General features: G+C 30.3%; 1 protein-coding gene across 5 annotated transcripts in view; it reads right to left on the reverse strand.

Moving 5' to 3' along the window:
• The window catches only part of LOC136986541 (eukaryotic translation initiation factor 4 gamma 3-like), a 142,502-nt gene that overhangs the window by 17,437 nt on the left and 101,883 nt on the right, over positions 1 to 23,182 (reverse strand). For 4 of the 5 annotated variants that reach the window (XM_067284105.1, XM_067284113.1, XM_067284097.1 and 1 more), the window contains 9 exons: positions 17,757 to 17,872; positions 9,286 to 9,523; positions 8,751 to 8,881; positions 6,612 to 6,722; positions 4,326 to 4,502; positions 3,468 to 3,665; positions 2,973 to 3,119; positions 2,458 to 2,537; positions 414 to 597 (listed from right to left, as the gene is read on the reverse strand). In XM_067284105.1, the coding sequence (XP_067140206.1) occupies positions 414 to 597; positions 2,458 to 2,537; positions 2,973 to 3,119; positions 3,468 to 3,665; positions 4,326 to 4,502; positions 6,612 to 6,722; positions 8,751 to 8,881; positions 9,286 to 9,523; positions 17,757 to 17,872 (1,382 nt within the window). The remainder of the gene's footprint in view (positions 1 to 413; positions 598 to 2,457; positions 2,538 to 2,972; positions 3,120 to 3,467; positions 3,666 to 4,325; positions 4,503 to 6,611; positions 6,723 to 8,750; positions 8,882 to 9,285; positions 9,524 to 17,756; positions 17,873 to 23,182) is intronic. The other variant, XM_067284121.1, reaches the window with a different exon arrangement.

Consider the following 23,182-nt stretch of genomic DNA (forward strand, 5'->3'; position numbering starts at 1 on the left):
AAATCTGCATTAATGTAATACGATGAATTTCTTGTTTAAACGCTGGTGCACACTAGTTGCTATAATGCTATACTATGTAGCAAATTCAATGCAGCATTGAAAAAATGAAGCCTCACACACTGCATATAGTATATAAGCACACTAAGTTGTGTGTGAGAATTTTACAGTATTAGTGATATATATATAGTAACATGAAGTTATTTGGAAATAAATTACCAGTTTGTGAAGTTGAATAATTTTTAAAAAAGCAAACACATCATCAATTTCTTTTGATATGACAAATATTCACAAGAATCTAAGTATCTGATAAAAAAAAATAACCAATCATCATCAAAAATTAAGTAAAGTTGTCCATTTTCGAAATATCAATCTTACACCTTTCAGACTTAAAATTAAAATGCAAGAAGACTAACCAATGAACTCGGTTTGTTAGTATTAGCTGATTTCTTCTCGGTGTCAAGTTCCTTTCCAATTGTTGTAAGAAGTCGACACAAACATTCTAATGAATCTTCATCGCCACGATGTAGCAATTTTTTCAGACATTCGTGCATAATTGATGCAGTTAGCATATGAAGTTTAAACAGTTCTCCAATAAATCTAAAAATAACAAAGGCACCAATTTACTATGAACACAGATTATAAACAATAAAATTCAATTATATAAAGATGTTTTGCCATTTCTATTTAGTAATAATTATAAAAATAATAATGAAAAATTTTCTGAAAATATTTAAGTAACAATTATCATAACAGATTAAATAAGATTGATGCAGCCAGTACAAAACACAATAAAATACACATTCTTTATGAAAAATACACACAGTAAACTCCATTTAATGTATTCACTAGTATGGCTATAAGTCATTAATATTATCAGAAGTATAAACTTATCAGAGTTCAGTTATTATCACAATCTTTCTGATAATTAAAAAAATACTTATTTGTACTAAGCATCAACATTTGGATAACAAAGTGCAATCATTATCACTTTTAACTTATGTTTTATAAGTTAAACATTTCAACTACTCTTTGCTAACAGTATAATAGTTTGAATTAGTGGCATTTCTTACTTCCATTAAATGAATTAATAGTAATTAGTAAATTTTAAAACATATTTGTATGTATATATCGTTTGTAATATCAGTCAATAAAATCAAAATTTCTAGTAACGTCATAGTCTTATTTACTTAACTAAATGTTATCAGATAATAATGCCCAGGAACAAATTAAGGCGTGATAATGAAACATCGAATATTTTTGAACCCATTTTGGGCTCTACATCGGGTTCTTAACCGTTCCTAAATGGTTATTCGATTATTGAATAATGTTTATATAAAAGTTTGTTTCTCCTATGTTTTGTTATAACACCGTAATTGGTTCTGGGCGTGTCATAATCATTAATTCGGTGTGGTGAGTAGTTATTTAAATGTTATCAGTTCGAGAAAGTCCAAAATGATAACAACGAGCAGATTCTACCCCACAAGTTTCATATTTAACAGTAAAAATTAATATTTTTGATGTTACACTTATTCAAAAAATATATTTGGAATCAAAACATAAGTAAATAGCAAAATTGCATTGCTAAACTTAATTTTTAAGACATCTCTTATCAGAAATACCTTACAAAAATAATAAGAAAATTGAATACCTACAATAAATGTTCAAAAATTAAATCCAAAACAAATTGTAATTACAAATCACTAAATGTAAATGATTAATCCTTTGCGAGTGTCTCAAGATTTTTCAAGTTTTTCTTATGTATTTAAATGTAAAATGCTGATTTCTACATAATGCATTTTCAAATCAAAATATTTTGTGAGGAAAATAAATGAAATTCTAATTTTGTAATGGAATAATTATATAATTCAAAATCTTAAAACAATAGCAACACCACAAAATTATATAGAAATCAACTCTCTGTTTAGATAATTAAAAAAACTGAAATATGTTATCACAAAGTTTAGCTTACATAGATATAAATTTTCAATTTGCATAATTATGTAAGAGACTTGCTGAACATAAGGAAAACATGTTTTGTTCCTTAAAAAATAAAGTATAAACAATTTTTATGCTTAAAACAACACAATTTACTATTGCGAGATCTAATTTTCTAAACAGAATATAGATTACAATATATCTGAACCAAACAATTTTGAAACAACTGATGTAGCCAGTGCGTAAAACTTGGAAAATTCTTTGAAATTTTGGTGACGTTAATTTAATTAAATAATTAATGATTAAGTGTACTCTGATATATTTTGTGAAAAATTAATATGACATTTTCAAATTTATAACATGGTTTATACAAATATATTTATACCTATGACTGCACTATGCTCCCTCTGAACAAGTATAATAATAAAAATCAATCAGTGTTAAAAGGATTATTGTAAAATATAATTTGCATTAATTATTCTATTATGAGTGACGAAATATTAACAAATGTGTAAAAATTACTTTATGTTTCCCAGCGATCGACGCCTCGATTTTCTTTCCTCCTCTTCCAGCTCTTCTTTAAGCTGTTTCTTCTTTTCCCCCTGAAAAATCAGAATTCCATTATTTACAATTGAATAAAATGCTAGAAATTATATAGTTGAAAATATCGCATAATTGCAAATTATTAAAGAAAAAAAAGGACTTTCTTTATTAATTAAATAACTGCTGATACATTCAGTCATTAGTAGTATTTTTACAGAATAATTTGAAATGGAATGATTTAAATTCAATAAAAAAAAAAGCATCTGGATAGTAATATTCATATAATTTTTCTTTCTTGAATACATAAAATTTTCAATAACCTATTGCTTGCATTCATATGCATTTGAACAAATCACTGTGCAAGATTCTATAGTTAGTGTGTTTTGTGTATCTTCAAATTCAAGTTAACATAGACACTAGAAACTTAAAACAACTTCAAAATAAAAATCTTATATGGTTATATATTTATCATCATTAGAAAAATCGTTACTTACAGTTTCTGCATTTTCAATCAGCTGAAGTCTATTCTTATAATTAATTTCGTCGTTATTATCTCTCTCAAATTCGGCCTGACATTTAGTCAGCAGAGCTTTCCTGAAGTTTGTTGATTTCTCATTGCCAGTATTTACATTGAGTTTTGACTAAAATTTCAAACAATTTATTGATAAAAAAGATATTTTAATAGAAGTAATGATAATATACATAATGGAGCAAAAAATAATATTAACTCAGTTAATTGGGGTTTCAGAGTGTTTTTTAATGCAAAATGTGTAATACATTAATTTTATAGTATCATTTTTAAACTACTTTAATTCAGACGTTAAACTTAACATAACCCTTCTTATACATACGTATTGCTGTTAATAAATTCAAAACTTTAAATTTGTATGAAGAAAACTATACCTATTTTCATTAAATTTACATAGTAGAGAACTACTTATAAAGAGAATCATTCTAAATCATTTAAACATTAAAAAACAAATTCTTACCATTGCAATATGTTTACACATATTTGCATAAGGAACACTAAAATTTGGCTCATCAATTGCCTTTTCAAAAATAAGATTAATGACACATTTCAGTCTTTCTTCATTATCTATTGGTAATTGCTTCACTTGTTCTACTAGCGTCTGGAATTTTTGTGGAGTTAACTTATTTAAAATTCCTCTTAGTTTCTTCTCTAATTCCTGTTTAAAAAATTAAAAACTTATTAAGAAATGATTAACTAAATTCTCGTTAAATATGTCATAACCGAACCTTCATTTATTTCAGAATTAAAACGATCTATTTGAACATTTTGTCTTTCATACAAAAGAATTATTTGTAAATTTAAAAAGATTTTTTTGTACGTAATTTTTTTAAAAAATAAAGATCTGGACAAAAAATTCATTTGAAATATTAACAAAGCCAATACAAAAATGTCTAGTGTCATCCCTTTCATCCCCTCCACAGAAACAGGAGGCACAGCAGCATTCAAGACACTTAAAAAGTATGCTGTGTGACTGTTGTTCTTATAATGTGAAAAGAACAAAAGAGATGCTAAACATTTTCCGTATTGTTTTACATACAAGTATTTCAAGTATTTATGTATGAATCTGAAAACTTTCATAATAGAAATTTCATTCAAATTACTTTGATTACACTAATTTCCTATCATTTTGAAAATTTTATAAGTGCATTACTTAATATATTAATTGTATATAAGTAATTCAATTTTTACATCTTTTTTCACATGAAAGGCCAAATAAGTGAAAATAATGAATATGAAATTAAGTGAATATTCCAGTATTTGTGAGTATGTACACATACACACTTCAAACTGAAAAAACAAACACTAAATTATTTACTTGAGTTTTCTGTTTGTCAGCATCTTCGTCATCAATCTCCTTTTTAACGTGTGGCTTCCAGGCATTACCACATTCGTGCAATTTGACATCTTGATTGAACGAATTTGAAATGGTAATTATCTTTTTAGGTTTATCACGACCTTGTTGACTCTGTCTTCTTCCAATTCCTCCAGAAGGCTAACAAGAGAATTTTAATATATAATAATAGTAACAATAAAATGCTATTAACAGTAATTAACTAAATAAAACTATTGAAATTGTAATAAACACAATCTACAATTTAAATATTCTTTTTTCTATCTAACTTGATTGTCAGAAATCTATTAAAATTCATAAATTAACAACAGAGGTGGAAAAAATTCAATTAATATGTTTTCAAATCAAAAATGAACTCTGCGTGAATCATAATCACTATCGGGAAGTCAATTAGTAATCAACAGGAAGAGTTTAAGCATCAATGATTAATTTTGACCAATAAAACATCAAAAGGTTCCCAGTCAGAATTTATATACACAAATAAAATTGAAAAATTACTCATATGTATGATTGTAATTAGAACGAAACTTTCAGGAAGACCATTTCTCACCATGGTGATCAATGTCTTTTTCGTATGTACCTTACCATATACAAGGGTATTAATCAAGTCTAACATATTAATGTAAAATCCATTGCTTGAAATTTTTCAGTGTAATTTTGTAGACCAAATAACAACACATTAACTGTCAGACAATAAGATTCGATGCAAGAAAGGCAATTTTCCTCATTCCTCTCATTTGCTGCTCCAAGCTGAATTTAATCATCATTCATTAAAAAAAAAACCTAGAAAATTAATTATCACATTTGTATATATTTAGTTTACCATTAAATTGATAAATTACAAGGGAAATTCAAAAACACCGGTACTATGAATACGTTATTTAATTACAAGAGAAGTGACACTCTGATCTGTAATTAAAATAAATATAAACAACACGTTATTTTAGAACAATTTAGGTTAAATACCTGCCAAGATGAACTAAGATTAGAAGAGAAACTAATTAATAAAAATTCAGTTTAAATAATTAAAGTTTCGCAGGAAATTTTTACTTTTCGGTGAAAATTGGGTTAACAGGTTATGTATTTTATACATATTGATATATTGCCAACTATTCATTATGTTATGCTAGTTTTTCTACTCAGAATCAGAAACAAAAAACCTTTCGAACATGACTATTTTATGTGATGTAAGACATTTTGGTGTTCTTATTAATTAAATGAGGATATTAAAAATAATAAATGTTGGTTTGAACGACGACCTGAATTGTTTCGAGTAAACCAAATCTGAGCCCTAACCCCATTCTCTACATTTTCTTAACTATTCCTATTCAGCTGTTTTATTAATTCTTTTATTGTGATCATTGAGTAATTCTATTTTTATACTTGTTCTTCGTGTTACTTAATTGATTTCTTTATTCTGTAATGCATTTGGCCGAAGATGTTTGCTTTTCAAATAAATGCAAGATAACTTTAAGTACAGCACTTGTTTTTTGTCTGAATATAAAGAATATTTCGTATGCGCATACAAACAAGTGAGTTTAAACAAGTCGAACAAACATAAATTTGCTACAAATAATCATTTCTTGTTAATTTCGTGAATTCTTAGTTATTTTCTTGAATGAATAATATTGATATTATATACTTCTTTTTACTGATTCGGGAACAACGGATAAATAAATTTTACCTAACTGTACTCGCTCTGGAACAATTCCAATTTACTTAAGTATGCCTCTACCGTAAAGTGATACATCTTTTCCGACAGACCGATGCCGATGCAGCAAGTATCTGTCTAGCAATACGAAAGCCAGATTGAGTCGAGTCAATGTTTGAGATTTTCATGGACTGCACTAATCTGGCCCAAATATGTCATCCCTCGTTACTTCATTTCCTGTACAAATGAAAAGACTGAGCTCACACTTAAAAGAATGCTTTCAATGCCCTTGGAATTAAAACTTGATGTAAGTCATCTTTCAAAAACTTACGAGTGTCTTATTCATATCACTTTTATATTTTATCTCAATTTTAAAGTGAAATACTTCAAATTATTCCTATTATGAGTTTTATAAGAATGATTCTTACAGTTAGTGGATATAAATGAAAGACTAACCAAAAGCTAAATTGCTTAAACTAAATTAATTTACATATTTAATTGACTAGAGCAATAAAGTATTTGTGTAATTTAACATGAAAATAAATCCTTATCTACATAAATTAATTTTGCATTTTATTTCACGTATAAAAGATGCTTACCGGGCGTGACTGCCTGCTAGCGAAATTCGGCATGAAGGGATCCGAATAATTCCGAGGCGGCATAGGAGCGGACGCAGGTCGATTATCATCCGGTAATTTCTGGAGATGTGCCTAATAAAAGAAAAACAAAATTTATTAAATAAATAATAAGATGAATTATTTATGAACAAAAATCATTTATTTTTAACATGTATAAAATTTAGCCACATATTTCTATAACTGAAAGTTCTCCAGAACTTTTTCCAGAAAAACAATAGTAATAAATTCTAGAAAAAACACTTCAAATTTGTTCATTATATATTACACAGCAATAAAAACGCAGTTTGTGAAAAACTATGTAAATTTATCTTTGGATAAGAATTTATCCGAGTAATTTTATTATTCGTGATACAGACGAATGAATCACATGCAAGATAAAAATGAAATAATCTGCGTAAAATATTTTTTAAAAATAACCGACAGTTAAGAATAAATTCAAAGTAACAAACAATAATAAGTTCTTTTTTAAATATAAATATAGAAGACAACATTTCTGTGAAGTTAACTATCCTGTTATTTATTTATAAACAATATTTTTTTAAAGAATTTTCTGTAACAACACCCCTTTATTGTTTAGTAATTTAAATCTTAAGAATCGACAAGCTGACTACAGTAATACGAAATTATACATAGATCTTCTATTACTAGTGACTATTGTATGTAACCTTCCCTTTGATATCTTAAATTTCTGTATTTTCACTCTTCATACACAATTAATTATAACAACTAATCATTTCATGTACATAATTTTAATTGTGTATAGGTGACAACAGAATGGCCCAAAAGTTAATCTTAAAATATATTTTGGTTTACTAAGAGATTGAATTATGAACAATACACAAGCAGTTGTCAAAAACTGATTTTGGCCAATCTAAAATGCATCTTGGCTCGCCGACATTCGGGTCATCCCATATTAAACAAATGCATTTAGTTTAATAAGGACAAAATCTCAAAGATACCCAAAATCTACAAGTAATAAACGAAACTAATATTGCGATATATTAAACTGGGGAGATTATCCATTGACATGATAACTTAATCCTTTTTTGCCTTATAGAATCATCACAGAGAAATTTGCATATATTGTCAAGGTGATCAGCTATTGGATGCTTTTCACGTGATAGCTAGGTGTGCTAATTTAGAAAGAATTCGTGAAAGTATTTTTGGTATCCCTATTATTCTGCTTGAGAGTTTTCTGAACCTTATTGATAATTCATGCAATTTTGATTTAATTAAATTTTGTTCAGAAGGTTAAATTATTATTTAGGTAATCTTATGTTGACTTATTTTGTTTCAGTGATCCTTTGCACAGAGAGTGGTGTACATTTTGTTTGGTTTTGCATATTGGAGTATTCGATTTTGCCCAAAGGTAGCATTTGCTTTCTTCTTTTAAAAGTGTCTTCGCAGCTAAATCCTTTTTTTGTCTTATAGGTGGGTGTAATTAATTTCTTTATATAATGTTGTTTCTTTATTGTTTGAATAGTTCTCCCCAAAATTTTTTATTTTTATATATGGATAGTTTGTTTAAATATTTCATAGTATCGCTTTGTATAATTTGTTTGTTTTATTTATGTATATTTTATTTTTTTTTCTCTGTAATGACTTATGAATTGTAATATTACATTAGTTTGCAATGTATATGTAATAATTTTGTTGTATGTATTCCCCGCATCATTGGTTCTTCCCAGTATGTCTAAATAAATAAATAAAATATATTAAATTTAAAATGGATCCACTAAGGAGGAGCTTATTACTGGCACTAGTAAAAACAGTGTTAAATAATAAATACACTTAAAAATTATTTAAGCAACTGCAATTTTTATAACCATAAATCATGCATTGATAAAAGTAGTGTAGTTAACTATAAGCTAAAGATATTTACCTCTTAACTTATATACATATATACACAAGCATGCGCACGTAAATTAAAAATGAGACACACTCCTTACAAAGCTGATCAAAGTAATTATGAAAATACTAAACCTATCAAATATTTTCTGGTGTGTTCTTACCAATTTTAAACATTTAATGCAGCAAAACATTTCAAATTTTATAGCAATTAGAAATTTTTCACCGAGTAAACAACAGACGACATCTTACCTTTTCTTTAACTATTTCCACCGACGGAAGATTTCGCGGTTTCTGCAAGCAGAGGGGTTCTCCTTGCAATTTTAACAGGAAAGACCGATCGTATATCTTTTTACCTTCGGGGTTAATAGGACTCCATTGATCTGATTTAAATCAAAATTCATTATTAATAATTACAATTACAAGTAAAATAATTCAATAAGTTTGTGTTTTTAGTAAATTAAGCAAATATCATTAACATAAATATAAAAACTATTAATCCTTTTGTACAAGTGTGATTGTCGAGGTAAACAAAAGGAAATTAAAAACCTTCATTTTGTTTTGGGAAAATTTCTAAATTTTAAAGTTTTATCACCGTCATCATTTAATGAAGAAAAAAAAATGTATACATTTAAAAGTGGGAAACTACCATTAATATTTAATTATATTTTTATTAGTGTGAATTTTATCAATTAAAATTAATTTACATAATGTGTTTACATGTATTTCATGCAGTTTTTAATGTAATTTTTATACCAAGGAATTGAAGGAAAAAAAAAAATTTTACCTTCTGAATAATTATACTTTAATTCTGGCTCTTTTATGGAGTTTTCAGTGACGGAATTTTCATTATTTTCCATCCTATTCTGGACTTCCATACTAACTCTTATGTTTTCCTCATTTTTCTCGGCCACTTTCCTCTTCTCTTCCAATAAATCAGTATCCGATTCGCAAGTGTTTATCTGAGGAATGACCTCGACCACATTTGAATCCGGAGTAGGTGATAGCGATGGAATAGACATATCCTAAAAATAAATATTCATTATACAAAAGTTTACTCTAAATGTGAAATTCTGATTATCAATATATTATTCTAAATGAGAGAGAAAGAAAAATAAATAATAATCTGATTGCTAAATTTCTTTCATTTCTCATATGCAATTATTGACTCCGTACTCAATCGTAAGACAACTATCAACATCTGAATCGAAATGAAAATTGCAAGCGTGCAGAAATATATGGAAATAATATTCATCTTTTGTGCGAGGTTCCAGAAAGGGTCGAAACAAAAATTTAATTTCAAATTAATTAGGAGCAAAAACGCTATTGTCTAGTCCAGTGGTTCCCAACCGGTGTTCCGCGAAACAGTGGTGTTCCGTAAGCATCTCCCAAGTGTTCCGCAGATTTAGTCGCAAATCAGAAAGTGTACAATCGTATTCGAACCGCCGAATATCAAAAAATGAAAATCATAAAATTTTCATAAACTTAAATATATATGTACGACTCGTACTTATGGAGTGTACTACTGTTTCGAATAAGATAAAGGCAATGATAAAAACTGAATGAAATATGTAAAAAAAAAACAGGTACAAGTTTCCCATTAAAGTTATTTAGGTATATTTTTTCCTGTCTTAGAATTGCATTAATAATATGAGTAGAGATTTTGAATTATAACTGCTCAATTCTAATAAAATAACTGATGACAAGCTTGTGTTTCATATTAACTTAAGTAAGTGTTCCGCTAAAGAAAATTGCTCACAAAAGTGTTCCGCATCCTAGAAAAGGTTGGGAACCACTGGTCTAGTCAGATCAAAGGTGATGTTAGTTATGTAATGGAGAAGGAGGAGGAACAAACTGTCAAACAAACTGCAATGCTAAAACAATTGATGTAATGGATCAGATGGAATGTTAGTCGGGAAAGGTACAACTGACTCGAGAGCTCAAACAGTCGATCTAGAAAAATAATTTCAGAATAGGGAAAAATTTGATGGATAGAAAAACATTGCATATGATCGTTAAAGTTCCAAAATGACAGAAATCACAAACGACGAGCTAAATTATGAGCGCAAGGCTTATGGTTCTATCAACAATCTCCGGGCATAGCTGCCACGAATCAGACTTTTCTCGTGACCCAATCTGTTTTCACCTGGAAACAAAGGAGAGACCAATCGGAAAGCAAGGAATGGGATGTGGGGCCAATCAGAAATATAGATAACGGAGAAAAACTATAAAAATCGGTAATTCAAGGTCAAAGAACTGTCTTTCTTCTGGATTAAGCCGAAAGTCATGCTCATTAAGTTGTGTTGCCATCAGCCACAGCATCTTTGCCGATCATCCGCATCTGTCCAACAAACCCTTCTCGTCCACCCTGGGGCTACGACCGACAGACCGAAACTCTTGACATTCCGAAGGAACACCGAGATTTGGGAACTGTCTAATATCGATGGTAAGCATAAATTCGACAATATAAATGGCTTTTTAACTTTGTAAGACACTTGTCATCATTCGTCTCTTCGGCCACAACCCAAATACAAATATCCCTAGGTTTGTCCTGATGAGGGATAAATTGACCTCCCCTAAAAATCGAAAAACTTACACTTGATCCTGACTTCCTGAATAGGTTAGAGTTTTTAGTGACCAAATTCAAACATTCTTGATACATAATTATTAGAAAGACAAAATTATATTTATTTAAATGTAATGTACAGTTTACATGTTTAATTGTTTTGTGATTTTATTTTTATATGATTTGCCAGGTCTTTCGTACAAAATAGTAAATAATAAGTAAAACTTCAAAACAACTGTTTAATAAAATGATTTAATGAATAAAGAGCTACTTTAATGGTCTATTATTATTACTTTTTATATACAGTAAACTTATCTAAAAACGAACACCGATAGAGAGAATTCTCGCATTAAAAAGCAAATTTTGTCGGGACAACAGCAAAATTCAAGAAAATTCAGCAATGTTAAACTTCCACACTGTTCATTTTAATGTGATAAAGCAAACAAAAATTTCACCAGAATTTATTAAACCAAACTGTAAATTACCTTCACAAGCCCCACAAAATAATCTAATTCCAATGATTTTATTCACACCAAAAAGTGAAAAGCAAAGTGATACCGTAAATAAATGTTCTATTTCGAGTAGAATAATTTTCTCCGAAAAAACTAAGACAGGTTCGACTCCAAATTGTAGAACAATTCAAACATCTGGTTTTACCAGACCAATCTACTGTACTCAGTTTAATGACTCCCGCCCTCTTTAAATGAATGTGATCCCATGCAAACACGCATGTTCTAGTTTGCATATTGGTGGTGCAGTGATGCCAGGTTTTAGCTTTTTTTCCCACTCTTTTGCTACCAGAAAATATTTTCTATTTTTTCAAACAACCTTCAATAGAAAAAGTCATGGATTTCTTTTTGCTTTGTCCTGTTTGATTTGAAGATCATTTCGATCATGATTTATTTTTGTAAATAAATTAATTCAAATATTAGTTATAATTTAAAGATTTCAGTATCATATATATATGTGAAATATAAAAATCATAATCATGTTCCATAAAAAAGATAAATTTATATAGGAAAAAAAATTCCACAGAGCAAACATTAAATCTTCAGCTAGATTTGCACTTCTGACAACAGCAATAAAAACCTATATTATTACTGTCTGTATGACATTCACACTAGTTCACTGCAATTGCTCGAATGTTGGCCAAGATTCGACATTTATTTGCCATTCTACATGGGTTGTTGGAAAAGTTCGGTAAATTTTAATGAAATGGCACCATAATTTGTTCGGTGACATCATAGCTTGTGATAAAACGTTTTTATTTAAACAAGTAAACAGGTGCCCAGATCAAAATGGAGTTGGATAAAGTTCACAAGAACTATGCACAAGCATTGACGACTAAACTCATTATCCAAAAATAAACAAACATGGTCAAACATGCAGTGAAGATGAAGTGTGCTCTGGATGTCTAGTTGAGGTAACCATGACAGACATCATTAAAAAAGTCCATAGTATTGTGAGATTCTGGACTGGTTAATTAGTTTAATTAAAGGGGAAAAATTAATATGCAGTTAAATTTGTGAAGTGGAAAAAACCAACTTTCTTTTTCCCACCATCTAACTTTTCCATTGACTTCTTACCGATAGCTAAAGATGATCAAATAACCGTACAAATCGACAATTTTAATGACGTTTTGAATAAGTGTCGAGTAAAGCTAAACATATGGTTATTAATGAGAAGAAATGCCAAAATCGATTAAATTATGAGGTAAGAAAAGTCAGAACACCTTGGTGATATCCAAGAACTTTGAAATTTGTCGCCTTATATCAGTGTTTTTGAACCTTTTTCATTGAGTGGCACCCCTGATTGAAAAATAAAAAATCGTGGCACTCTTGACCAGCAGCGATCTAGTCTGAAAAAGGGGGGCTTTTAATGGGAGAGATGAATTTTTTGCGAAAACGAATATTATGCGCAATGCTGGGGTTGGGTCTGGGGAGGAGACTCCCTCCCTGGGAAAAAAAATTTTTTTAAATTGACAGTTTAAAGTAACATTTTAATACAAAAATAGTGTTTCTATGTGTTCAAAATCAAAATTTAAGTCCATGAATTTTGTCGAAATACTGACAATGAGTTATCTTGAACTACACTTAATTTCAATGAAAATGCCTGAAGGTCCTAAACTTTGTGACACCCCAATTGCGGTGCCACGGCACCCCGGTTGAAAAACACTGCCTTATATGGTAAAGAGTCAGAATACCTGGCAAAGAACATAACAACAATTCAGCCAGGTTGTCGATGTGTTACAACCAACAATTCGTCCAGGTTGTTGTGGTGCTTACGACCCATACTGGCCAGAGCAGTGACACAGTGCGAACTTAGAGTGCAATAAATTCAGTCACCTAATTTTTCTCCCACACTCAAGGGAGGATAAAAGGGGCTTGAACCCGATCATTGGGGCAGACATCAACAGAAGAGCATAGGAGAAGTCCTACCTGCCCGTTCCCATCCCGCGATACTACGACAAAAGTAGAAGACAATGTCAATCTCTCTGAGGTATTATGTTAGAATGTATTTAACTCTCTCTTGGTCAATTAATATAAGAACTTAGAGGTAGGATACAGAATATCTAGAAATGTATTATCCCACAAAGCTAGCACTTATAGTTGTACATAGATTTAGTTGCTTCAATATATTTTTTGCTTTAGTTTATTAAACATTGATTGTTAGTTGTCAACCTGTCTTCATTCTGGACACCTCATCAACTTATCTATGACCTCCCACTCGACTTACAGCCCTCCTAGCCATCCAGTGATCATGTGAGTCAGGTTTTACCAACTCAATACCGATCAAAGGGGTTCAGAACTTTACTCTCTAACCCAGCGGTTCCCAACCTTTTTTCGACCAGGGACTACAAGGTTTAAGAAAAATAAACTTTAATCAAAACTTTTAACGTAAGTAATTGTTAAACTCAAGAGTAACATGCTTTAACAGTACTATTATAATAGAAAACATAACATTTTTAGTAAAAATTAAATTCAGTTTGTATCAATGTGGGAATAATAATTTAAAATGAATAAAAGTTTTAAATCTTTCGCGGACCATATTTTAGCTCTTGCAAACCACTGGTTGGGAACCACTGCACTAACCCCTGGCTTCTCACAGTATCATTATGGAAGATTGCTGTGTAAAAGTGCATGAGATTGCCGAGACTGTAGGTATCTCAACTGAACAAGTGCACAATATCCTGATGAAAAATTGCAGATGAAAAAGCTGTGTGAATGATGAGTGCTGCAACTGTTGATTGTGGACCAAAAACACATGTGAAAGGACATTTCAACTCAGTGTTTGGCAATGTTTAACCACAATTCGCAGGACTTTTTGCATCGATTTGTAACTGTGGATGAAACAGTGATTCATCACTATACACCTGAGACAAAGCAACACTCAAAGCAGTGGACAATGAGTGGTGAAAGTGTACCAAAAAAGGCAAAGACTGGCCATTACCTTGCCAGCCAACAACTGTTTTTTCAGACTCCCAAGAAATCATCCTAGTTGACTACTTGGAGAAGGGTAAAACAACAACAGGCTCCTATTATTCAACATTTCTGGACCATTTGAAAAAAGAGATGAAACAAAAACAGCCAAGACTGGTGCACAAAGAAGTGCTCTTTCACCAAGACAATGCACCATCCCATAAATCATCAGTTGTAATGGCAAAATTGCATGAATTGCACTTTGAATTGATTCCTTATCCACCCTAGTCTCCAAACTTGGCCCCATCTAACCTCTTCCTGTCCTCAAACTCAAAAATTTGGCTTGGTGAAAAGTAATTCTCATCAAATAAGGATGTCATTGTGGCTGTCAATGCATATTTTGCACACCTCGACAAAAGCTACTTTTCCAACAGGATTAAAAATTGGAAACTCACCGTACCAAGTGTATAGCCCTCAATGGAGATTATATTGAAAAATAAAATTGTTTTTTTCCCAGAACTTGTGTTTAACTTACTTCTTTACCATACTTATCAAACGACCCTCATAATGATACCGACTAGATGTGCAAACCTGTTAATTTTGAGAAATGGGTAGATCAGTATTTGTTACCTCATAACTCAATTACTTATTAGGGAGACAATGGGTATAAATCATAAACAGTAATGAATTACTATTGACACTTTGGAATCTCAACTCAAATAGAATTTTATCAAATCTCTGCTAGTTACATGAGTTTTTTGCTTATTTTATAAAGCGAGTTTTTATTGTCTTTATTTCAATTAAACAGATGATGTTCCCAGTCAGGTTAATCAGATTTCTTAAACATAAGTCAATTTAAGAATATATAAGTAGGAGAAAACTAAACATCTTCACATATCTGTTTTGTCCAATCACCAAAAACTAAAAGAACTTCAGACTTCTAATTGAAACCTCTATATATAGTTTTTAATTATTGGGCTTATCATCAGTGAATATTTTAAACTGTACTTTCATCATTTTAGAGGCACATCCACTAATGAAAGGTTGCCTCTGAAGCAAAACAGTTTCCGGTGACTGAACAAGATGGATACATACGTGAAGATAAAAACATCTTCACATATTTTTCTTCTACATATATATCTTTAAAAGTGTATAATACTGTCTACCAGTTATAATATTGTTATATTAGTTATATTGTTTATATTACAGATAGTTCTGAGATTTGTGAGAGAAATTATAGTGTTATGCCTATTAAAATTAAAGCCTTAACTGCAGACATTTTTTTATTCACAAAACTAAAGTATCGAGTACTGATCTTTTAAACCAGTGCATAGTTTTTTACTACAAATAATGTATCTTATCAAGCTTCGTGTTTAGCTTGAATTTATTTTAATTTTTATTTAATTCTTTTAGTGAATTTTAGTGAGGCCCAGACAATGAGAATATTCCTCTATCTTGAGGGAGCTGTTTAAGTCCAGGATTTTTTTTTTGAAATGTTAATTTGAAGATTCCAGGTCCCATCCCTCATCATTTAGTCATCACCTTGAAAGCTTGATTGAAACTAATCAGTACACAAAACATTTGCTATGCCATTACTGCCTAAGAACTAAGGATTAAAGGATTACAATATACGACATTTTAAATCAATATGTACTTAAGCGAGATGATAAAAAATAGATTAGTACGCAAGATAAGTTCTAGTTAATTTTACTAATTCGTTAAATTTTATAATTATAATTGTTGACCTGCAGAACACATGTTTATTGCTGTATATTGTTACATTTGTTTGTTATTCTCCTGTTGTGAATGATTCCAAGAGAGATATTATGAAAAAATTATTACTCCAGATCCTTGCAAGTAACAGGCAGAAAAGTAATGGGAAATTACTATCTGCACATCACTAATACTGACTAATCAGTGCAAACTTTTCACAGCTTCCTGCAATCTCTCTAACAAAATGGAGAAAATGTTTGTAAAAGGCAATGGCTATACAATATATCTAAAACGTTTCTATTCTAATAAAAACCTCTTCTTGCAATGTCAAAGGTTGAATTATGCTTACATCATTATTTTCTACACTTGAGACAATAATACTGAGTATCTAGAAAAGACTGCAGGGATAAGGAAAAAACCACACACAAATTATCACCCCCTGGTGTGAATGCAGTCTTAGTCAACACGAACTTTTCATTTACAGTTTTCTAATCTTATGTTTACCTTAATACAGGTATACCTCAAGTTACGTCGGTCAAAAGAGTATATGGAATAATGAAAATTAAGTTTAAGTCATTTTATTAGACTTTACATCCATCCGCCACAAATATCGAAGTCGTAATATCACTAGAAAAGCATTAAAAGCACATAAAATTATATTAAAATATATACATTTACAGTAAATGTTAATATAATCATCATAAATCCTAGAGAGCAAAACACGAAAACATCTGTGTTTCTGTGTTGTCGTCTTATTTAGCGATCTTTAAGTGCTCATTATTGGCATTTTCCACTGTAGTTCGACTTACGTCGTAACTACACAAGAAAATTTGACTTACGTCGCCTCTCCTGGAACCAATTACAGAAGTAAGGTGAAGTATCCCTGTACTGATATTTAAGTGAAACTGTCAAGTCTTAACTATTGTGTATTAATCTGCAACATGCTAAAACTAACAGCATAGAACTCGAGCATTTTTTGCTGAAGGTATTTAGAAAATTAATCCAATTCACAGATAACCAACCGACAGATTTCAAGAAATAAATCAAATTGACTAGTTTATAACAGATTAGCAAGATTTTTAAAAATAAATTGTTTGAAGAGATCTAATGTTAAACAGGTTTCTTTAATCTATTCAATTATAAAGATAATAAAATTAAAGACACAAACTGAAGTAGAAGCATAACTTCAGAAAATCAATGATATCACAAGTTATCAAATGTAATTTTAAAAATAGAAGTTTTAAACTCTCTTATCTAATGATAGAGATCCCATAATAAATTTAACAGTTTGTCGACTACTCGGTAACATAACATTAGTCATTATTGCATTTGACGGCATTTACTAGTACTTACACATGGTACTATACCTGAATTTCGTTTTTCTAAATGTTAAATTAAGGAAGGACGCACTAACGTACACATACAGTTTATATCATTATCGAATTCCTTAGTTAACTACAGTTGGTTGCTTCTCAATAGAGAAAGACACGCAGAATGCGTGTACTTCCTGCATAATGCAATGCATTATTATGTTTAAATTAAAAACAGAAATTAAAATACCTGAGTATTTACATCTGTTTTATCTAAAAATGCATCCATATCACCACCCTCTTTTGTTTCTCCTTTTCTGTTCAGATCTTTCCATTTCTTGGCTTTACTTTTTTTACCTTCTTTCCCTAGAAAAAAAAATAACAAAACCAAAATTAAATTACAGTTTTATGTATTTTGTTAATAACAATTAGGTGTTTCTAATATGTGCACACGAACTGTATTAAACACGAGTATACCATATGTGTAAGTTATAAATATACTTAGCATACATAAACACACTTAAGTAAATATACTGAGCACGCTATACAAAATATTCTACTTTAATTCATTGGTAATTTTAGTATTATAGTATATTAATAATTTATCTTTATGAAAATGGCATTTATAATGAGATTTTCAGTATTCCATTAGTGCCAAAATACTATGTTACAGACTCAAATTCCTATTACAGAATTGGTATTTTCACACAGATGAACAAACAAGAATAAAAATAATAAATTTTACTTAAATATTTTGCTGATCAATTACATGCATGCAATCTATAGAATCAGTAAAACTTGTCTTGTTTCAACTGCGTACAGACTGATATTTAACTTTGCAAGAAAAGATATTTCTATTAAATTATCTTAAATTAGGAAAATCAGATTGCTATGTGAAAGAAAGAAAAAAAATACAATCTATCAATAACAAAACTAAAACACCCAAGTAAATATAATTTTTATCAATTGTTACACTTGGATTGTAACATTTAACCTTCAGTTAACAAAAATAGGAGCAAAGTTCGACTCAATTCTAGTTTCTTTTCCAAATACAGTACAGTAGAGACTCGTAAATCGGAACCCCAATAATCGGAATCGCCGGTAATCGGCACGATTTTCAGTCGGACTGTGTCGTGCTGAATCGAACGTTTTTGATACTAGATTTACTTCTAAAGTATAATTTTCATGTTTTTATATTCTTCAATATATTTATTTTGTTTGTACAAAATGCAGAAATAATTTTTAACGATACGATAGCCTCAATTATTATTATAAAAATTTTCGTTAGGCTTAAAATCGACGAAAATTCAACACGAAGCAACACGCAACGGAGAAAAATTTGAACATCGGACAGGTTAATATATTTTTTCGTACATAATCCGTAATCGGAACAAATCCCTAATCTGAACAATCCCAGCCCCCAATTGATTCCGATTTTCGGTTCACTACTGTAGTTACATTCCAAAAGGGGTTACGTTCCAAAAGTTTACTCTCTCTACTTGTCACTAAGAGAAATATGGTTATTAAAGCAATCGACAACTAACTAACAATCACTGTTAAAAGTACTGGATTATGTATTAATATTTTAATCAAGGACATTTTCTTTTTACAAAGTATTGTCTTCTAAGCTTTTTTTTTTTTGGTTGATCTTTATGAAAAATATCAACAAAGTCTTCATTTTTATAGATGACAAAATAAAAATGTTATTACAGTAGCGTTCACTTATAATGAACTCTCGGCTATAACGAATAAATTTTAAAAGTACGAATGAACACCCACAAGAGCAATGATATTTTTTTCCAGCTACAACCAACCCATATATAACGATCATCATCTGGATTTAAAAATTGAAAATTATCGCTTGTGTGTACAAAGAACACCCTTGAGTTATTACTAGGATTTTAAATAAAAGCTTTTTCCCGTAACATAATGGGAGCGACAAGAAAGAATTAAAAGGTAAGGGAGTCATGACCTAAAAATGGAAAAGATTGCTTAATTTGGGAATTTTTGCTTTTAATTAATTTCAATGCACACATTTATCTAATTTTTCATCACAAATTTAAATTTTTATACTCTTTCTATACCAGTTTTCTTACGTTGCTAAGGTATTCTCTGAGGTTCATCTACTGGCCCATTAACAACAAACTTAAAAATTTACACTGTTGAAGATTTTCATTTGTTAGTGCTGTAATTTAAATTTTAAATGTTATTTCTCATCTGTCATTAACAGTTAAATGATTTTCAAAGGTATTTTGTTCAATTTCCCATCCATTTAACGTTTGGAAATTGAAAGTATGCTTTTCATTGGTTAGAAAAATTCTATTCGCTGGCATTGGTTATAAAGAGTAACAAACCGCACATAATCTTGAGGCATATTGACTTGTCGCTCGCTAAGTCAGAATTACAAAGTACTGTGCATACATCTTTGTAAAATACGACGACCAAGTGCTAATCAGCATAAACAGAAACCTTAGTCATTTACGTTACAGACTAAATATGAAATTATTAAAGGGTTGGAAATCGGTGTAAAGCAAAATAATGTAAAGAAATGAATATAACTAAATCAACAGTTGCTACCATTTGGAAGGAAAAAGCCTTGAATTATCAAGTTTGAAATTTGCAAATGCTGAAAAGTTTAGAAAATCAGTACATGACGAATTAGTTCAAGTATTGTTAAAATGGTTTTCTCAACAGAGCTAAAAACAACTATTAGTGGTGTTATATTGCAGTCAAAAGCAGAATAGTTAGGAAACAAATTGGAAGAGTCCAGAGTTTAAATGCAGTAGAAGACGGATAGAGAGATTAAATAAAAAAGAAAAGACATAGTATTAGAAGCTGAAAAATTGTTGGAGAAGCAGCTGCAGTAACTGATTGCAAAATAAGTGACCAAAAGTTAGAAAATTTCTGAGATTGCAATCTTTAATGGAGATGAAACTAGTCTTTTTTAAAGCTTACATCAAATAGGACGCAAAAATTCAAAGTAGAAAGCGGTGCGGGAGGAAAATTACAGAAAGAATTACTATTCCATTAGCAGCAAATCTCATGGGAATGGAAAAGAAAATTGTTAGTAATCAGTACATTGAGAAAGCTAAGATGTTTCAAAAATAAACAGCTACCAGTAAACTACAAATCTAACTGGAGAGCTTGGATGACTTCTGACATTTTCTGTGACAAACTGCAAAAATGGGATGAAGAACTGAAAAAAAATAAATGAAAAATTTTATTGATTGATTGACAACTGCCTGACACATCCTGACAAAGAATTTACACTGCATTACACTGGTGTTCACGCCATCCAACACGCATTCAAAACTACAGTCTTTAGATCAAGGTGTTATAGTAAACCTGACAAAAAGCACAAAACATTGAAATTTCAACGCACTAAAATCTGTGCGCAAATTTGAGACAACAGGAATGCTTACTTGAATAGAAAATATTGAATAACTTGAAAATTATGAACTTTTGTATGAAGGATTTCATAAATTCTTGAACCGTATTAGAAGAAAACCGCACGGTACAAGGGATACCTGTACCCCAGGTAAGTTTTTTTGCTGTCCAACTTGTTTAAAAAAAACTCAATTATAAAATTATAATTGTTTGGTATGAAAAGTTACCGAGGGGGAAATACTAGCTTAATTTTATATACAAATCTTTAAAAACCAAGCAAAATGTTGATTTGGCAGAATTTTGCTGGTTACGTAAGGTGATAATATTAAAACAGACAAATATTATTTTTATTACAAAATAAATGATAGAAAACAGAGAATTACAAGGTTAATAACTAATAAGTCCATATCAGTATACATAAAAACTAACCAATAATGTTAACAGAAATAAATTTTAAAACGAAGCAGATAGGACAACTTTGAAGAAAACTGTTCCAGTGACAACAACAAACTAGCCAATTAATGAAAAATTTAATGTTACTAGAGACAAGTATAACCGAACATTTCATCATATTCTTATGCATGGTGTAATAAAATTCCGGATCAATTTTAAGAATAATTTTCAGGTCATAAATAAGCTTAAAACATTCAAAATGTTTTTCCAAATTTGCTTCATTTTTGAGATTAGCCTGCCCCCCAAAATGATGTGCTTTTCAAATTCCCCATGAAGTACTAATACTGGAGTTGTCGACTTTTAAAAGTGATTTTGTATTATTTTGTTATTCGTTGTCGATCGAGGTAAGTCGATGCTGCCCGAGTAGGTTCTGATGTAATACATGCAAACAAAGCCTTATCCACTAAGATTTAGCATCCATCCACTTAATTACAATAAAAAAAATTGTTGGAAAGCAAGAGTTTAATGTAAATTTACTTTGAATGGCATTTTGTTTTTTACAAAATTAGAATAATTTACAAAAACTGTCCAAAAAAAGTCTCCTGCATCCATTGAGGACATTTTGAACAATTCAATTTTCATTTATTAATAAAAATGGTTTCTGATAAAACATTTTTGGCAGGACATATGTCGAAAATAAAACAGATTTTGAAAAAATTTATAGAGTATTTTTAAGCTTTCATTTGACCCTACAATGTATCCCTAAAATATTGGACCAAGGTAGAAGTTTGGCCAAAGTTCTACAGATTCAAACTGCAATTTTCCTAGTTATCTAAGGTGTTAGTTGAAGTTACCAAGAATGTTTATCATTAAATATTTTTTTTGTTTATGCTGAAGTTTTTGGTATATTTTTCATTTATCATCATCAGTTTATCATCATCAGCATATAAACAGTGCAGAAACTGGATGATGATCATCCAGTTTCTGCACTGTTTATATGCTGATAAGACTACCCCGGCCAAGGAATACAGGAAAATTTTAGTTTGAATTGTAGAATGTTGGCCAAACTGGACTTTCTTATATGTTGCCGTTTCTGAAGCTACATGACAACTCTTCTAAGAAACAAAGCAAGCATCACTTCCCCCATCATCTCTTGCTATTGGAAATCTGCTATAGGGTTAAGGGACTCAAATATGCCCCAAGCATTGCATTCAACACTGTCTCGCAATGATATGTCATATATTCATATCTCGGAAGGCTTAATTTTTTTTTAACTTGACATTTAGATACTGAATATTCTAGTCTCATTTTTAAGACACAATCTCTCTGCATTTTGGCAAATTTTCCCACCCAAAATTAATATCTACAGGCCTAGTCTATAGTCATTAATTGCCAAAATTCATACAATGCTACTCACATTTTTATAATAAGATTATTGATGTAATAATGTTTTTCTACTACAAATTTTTCCAGGACTGCTTTGATTTTCCCCAAGCCTTATTTGTGCAATTGGACATTTTGTACCTCTGAATTCTGTTATATTAATAATTCCAACTTTGCACACAAGAATTTGCACAGATTACACAATAAAAAAAGCTAACATAGCTAAACTATGGTTCAAGTATTTTATAATCCAACATCTTTTTTTACTCTTTCCACCATGTGGGTGCTAAGAGGATGTTTTCCCCATACCCATTACGTGTTTGACCAGGTTCAAAATAGAGCAACTGGATGATGAGGGACAGAGCCTAATATCTAGAACGGATAACTCACGAAAATTCCTGGAGTCTTTCGATCGTCTGGGTCCCTAGAGCAGTAGGCAGACGCCTTAACTGCCTCACCCATCCATAATACAATGTCGGGTTAATTCACTAATATAGCTAAACATTGTTAAAA

This window comes from Centruroides vittatus, unplaced genomic scaffold, assembly GCF_030686945.1.
Source record: "Centruroides vittatus isolate TY-2023 unplaced genomic scaffold, ASM3068694v2 contig_1213, whole genome shotgun sequence".
NCBI classification, from domain to species: Eukaryota; Metazoa; Arthropoda; class Arachnida; order Scorpiones; family Buthidae; genus Centruroides; species Centruroides vittatus.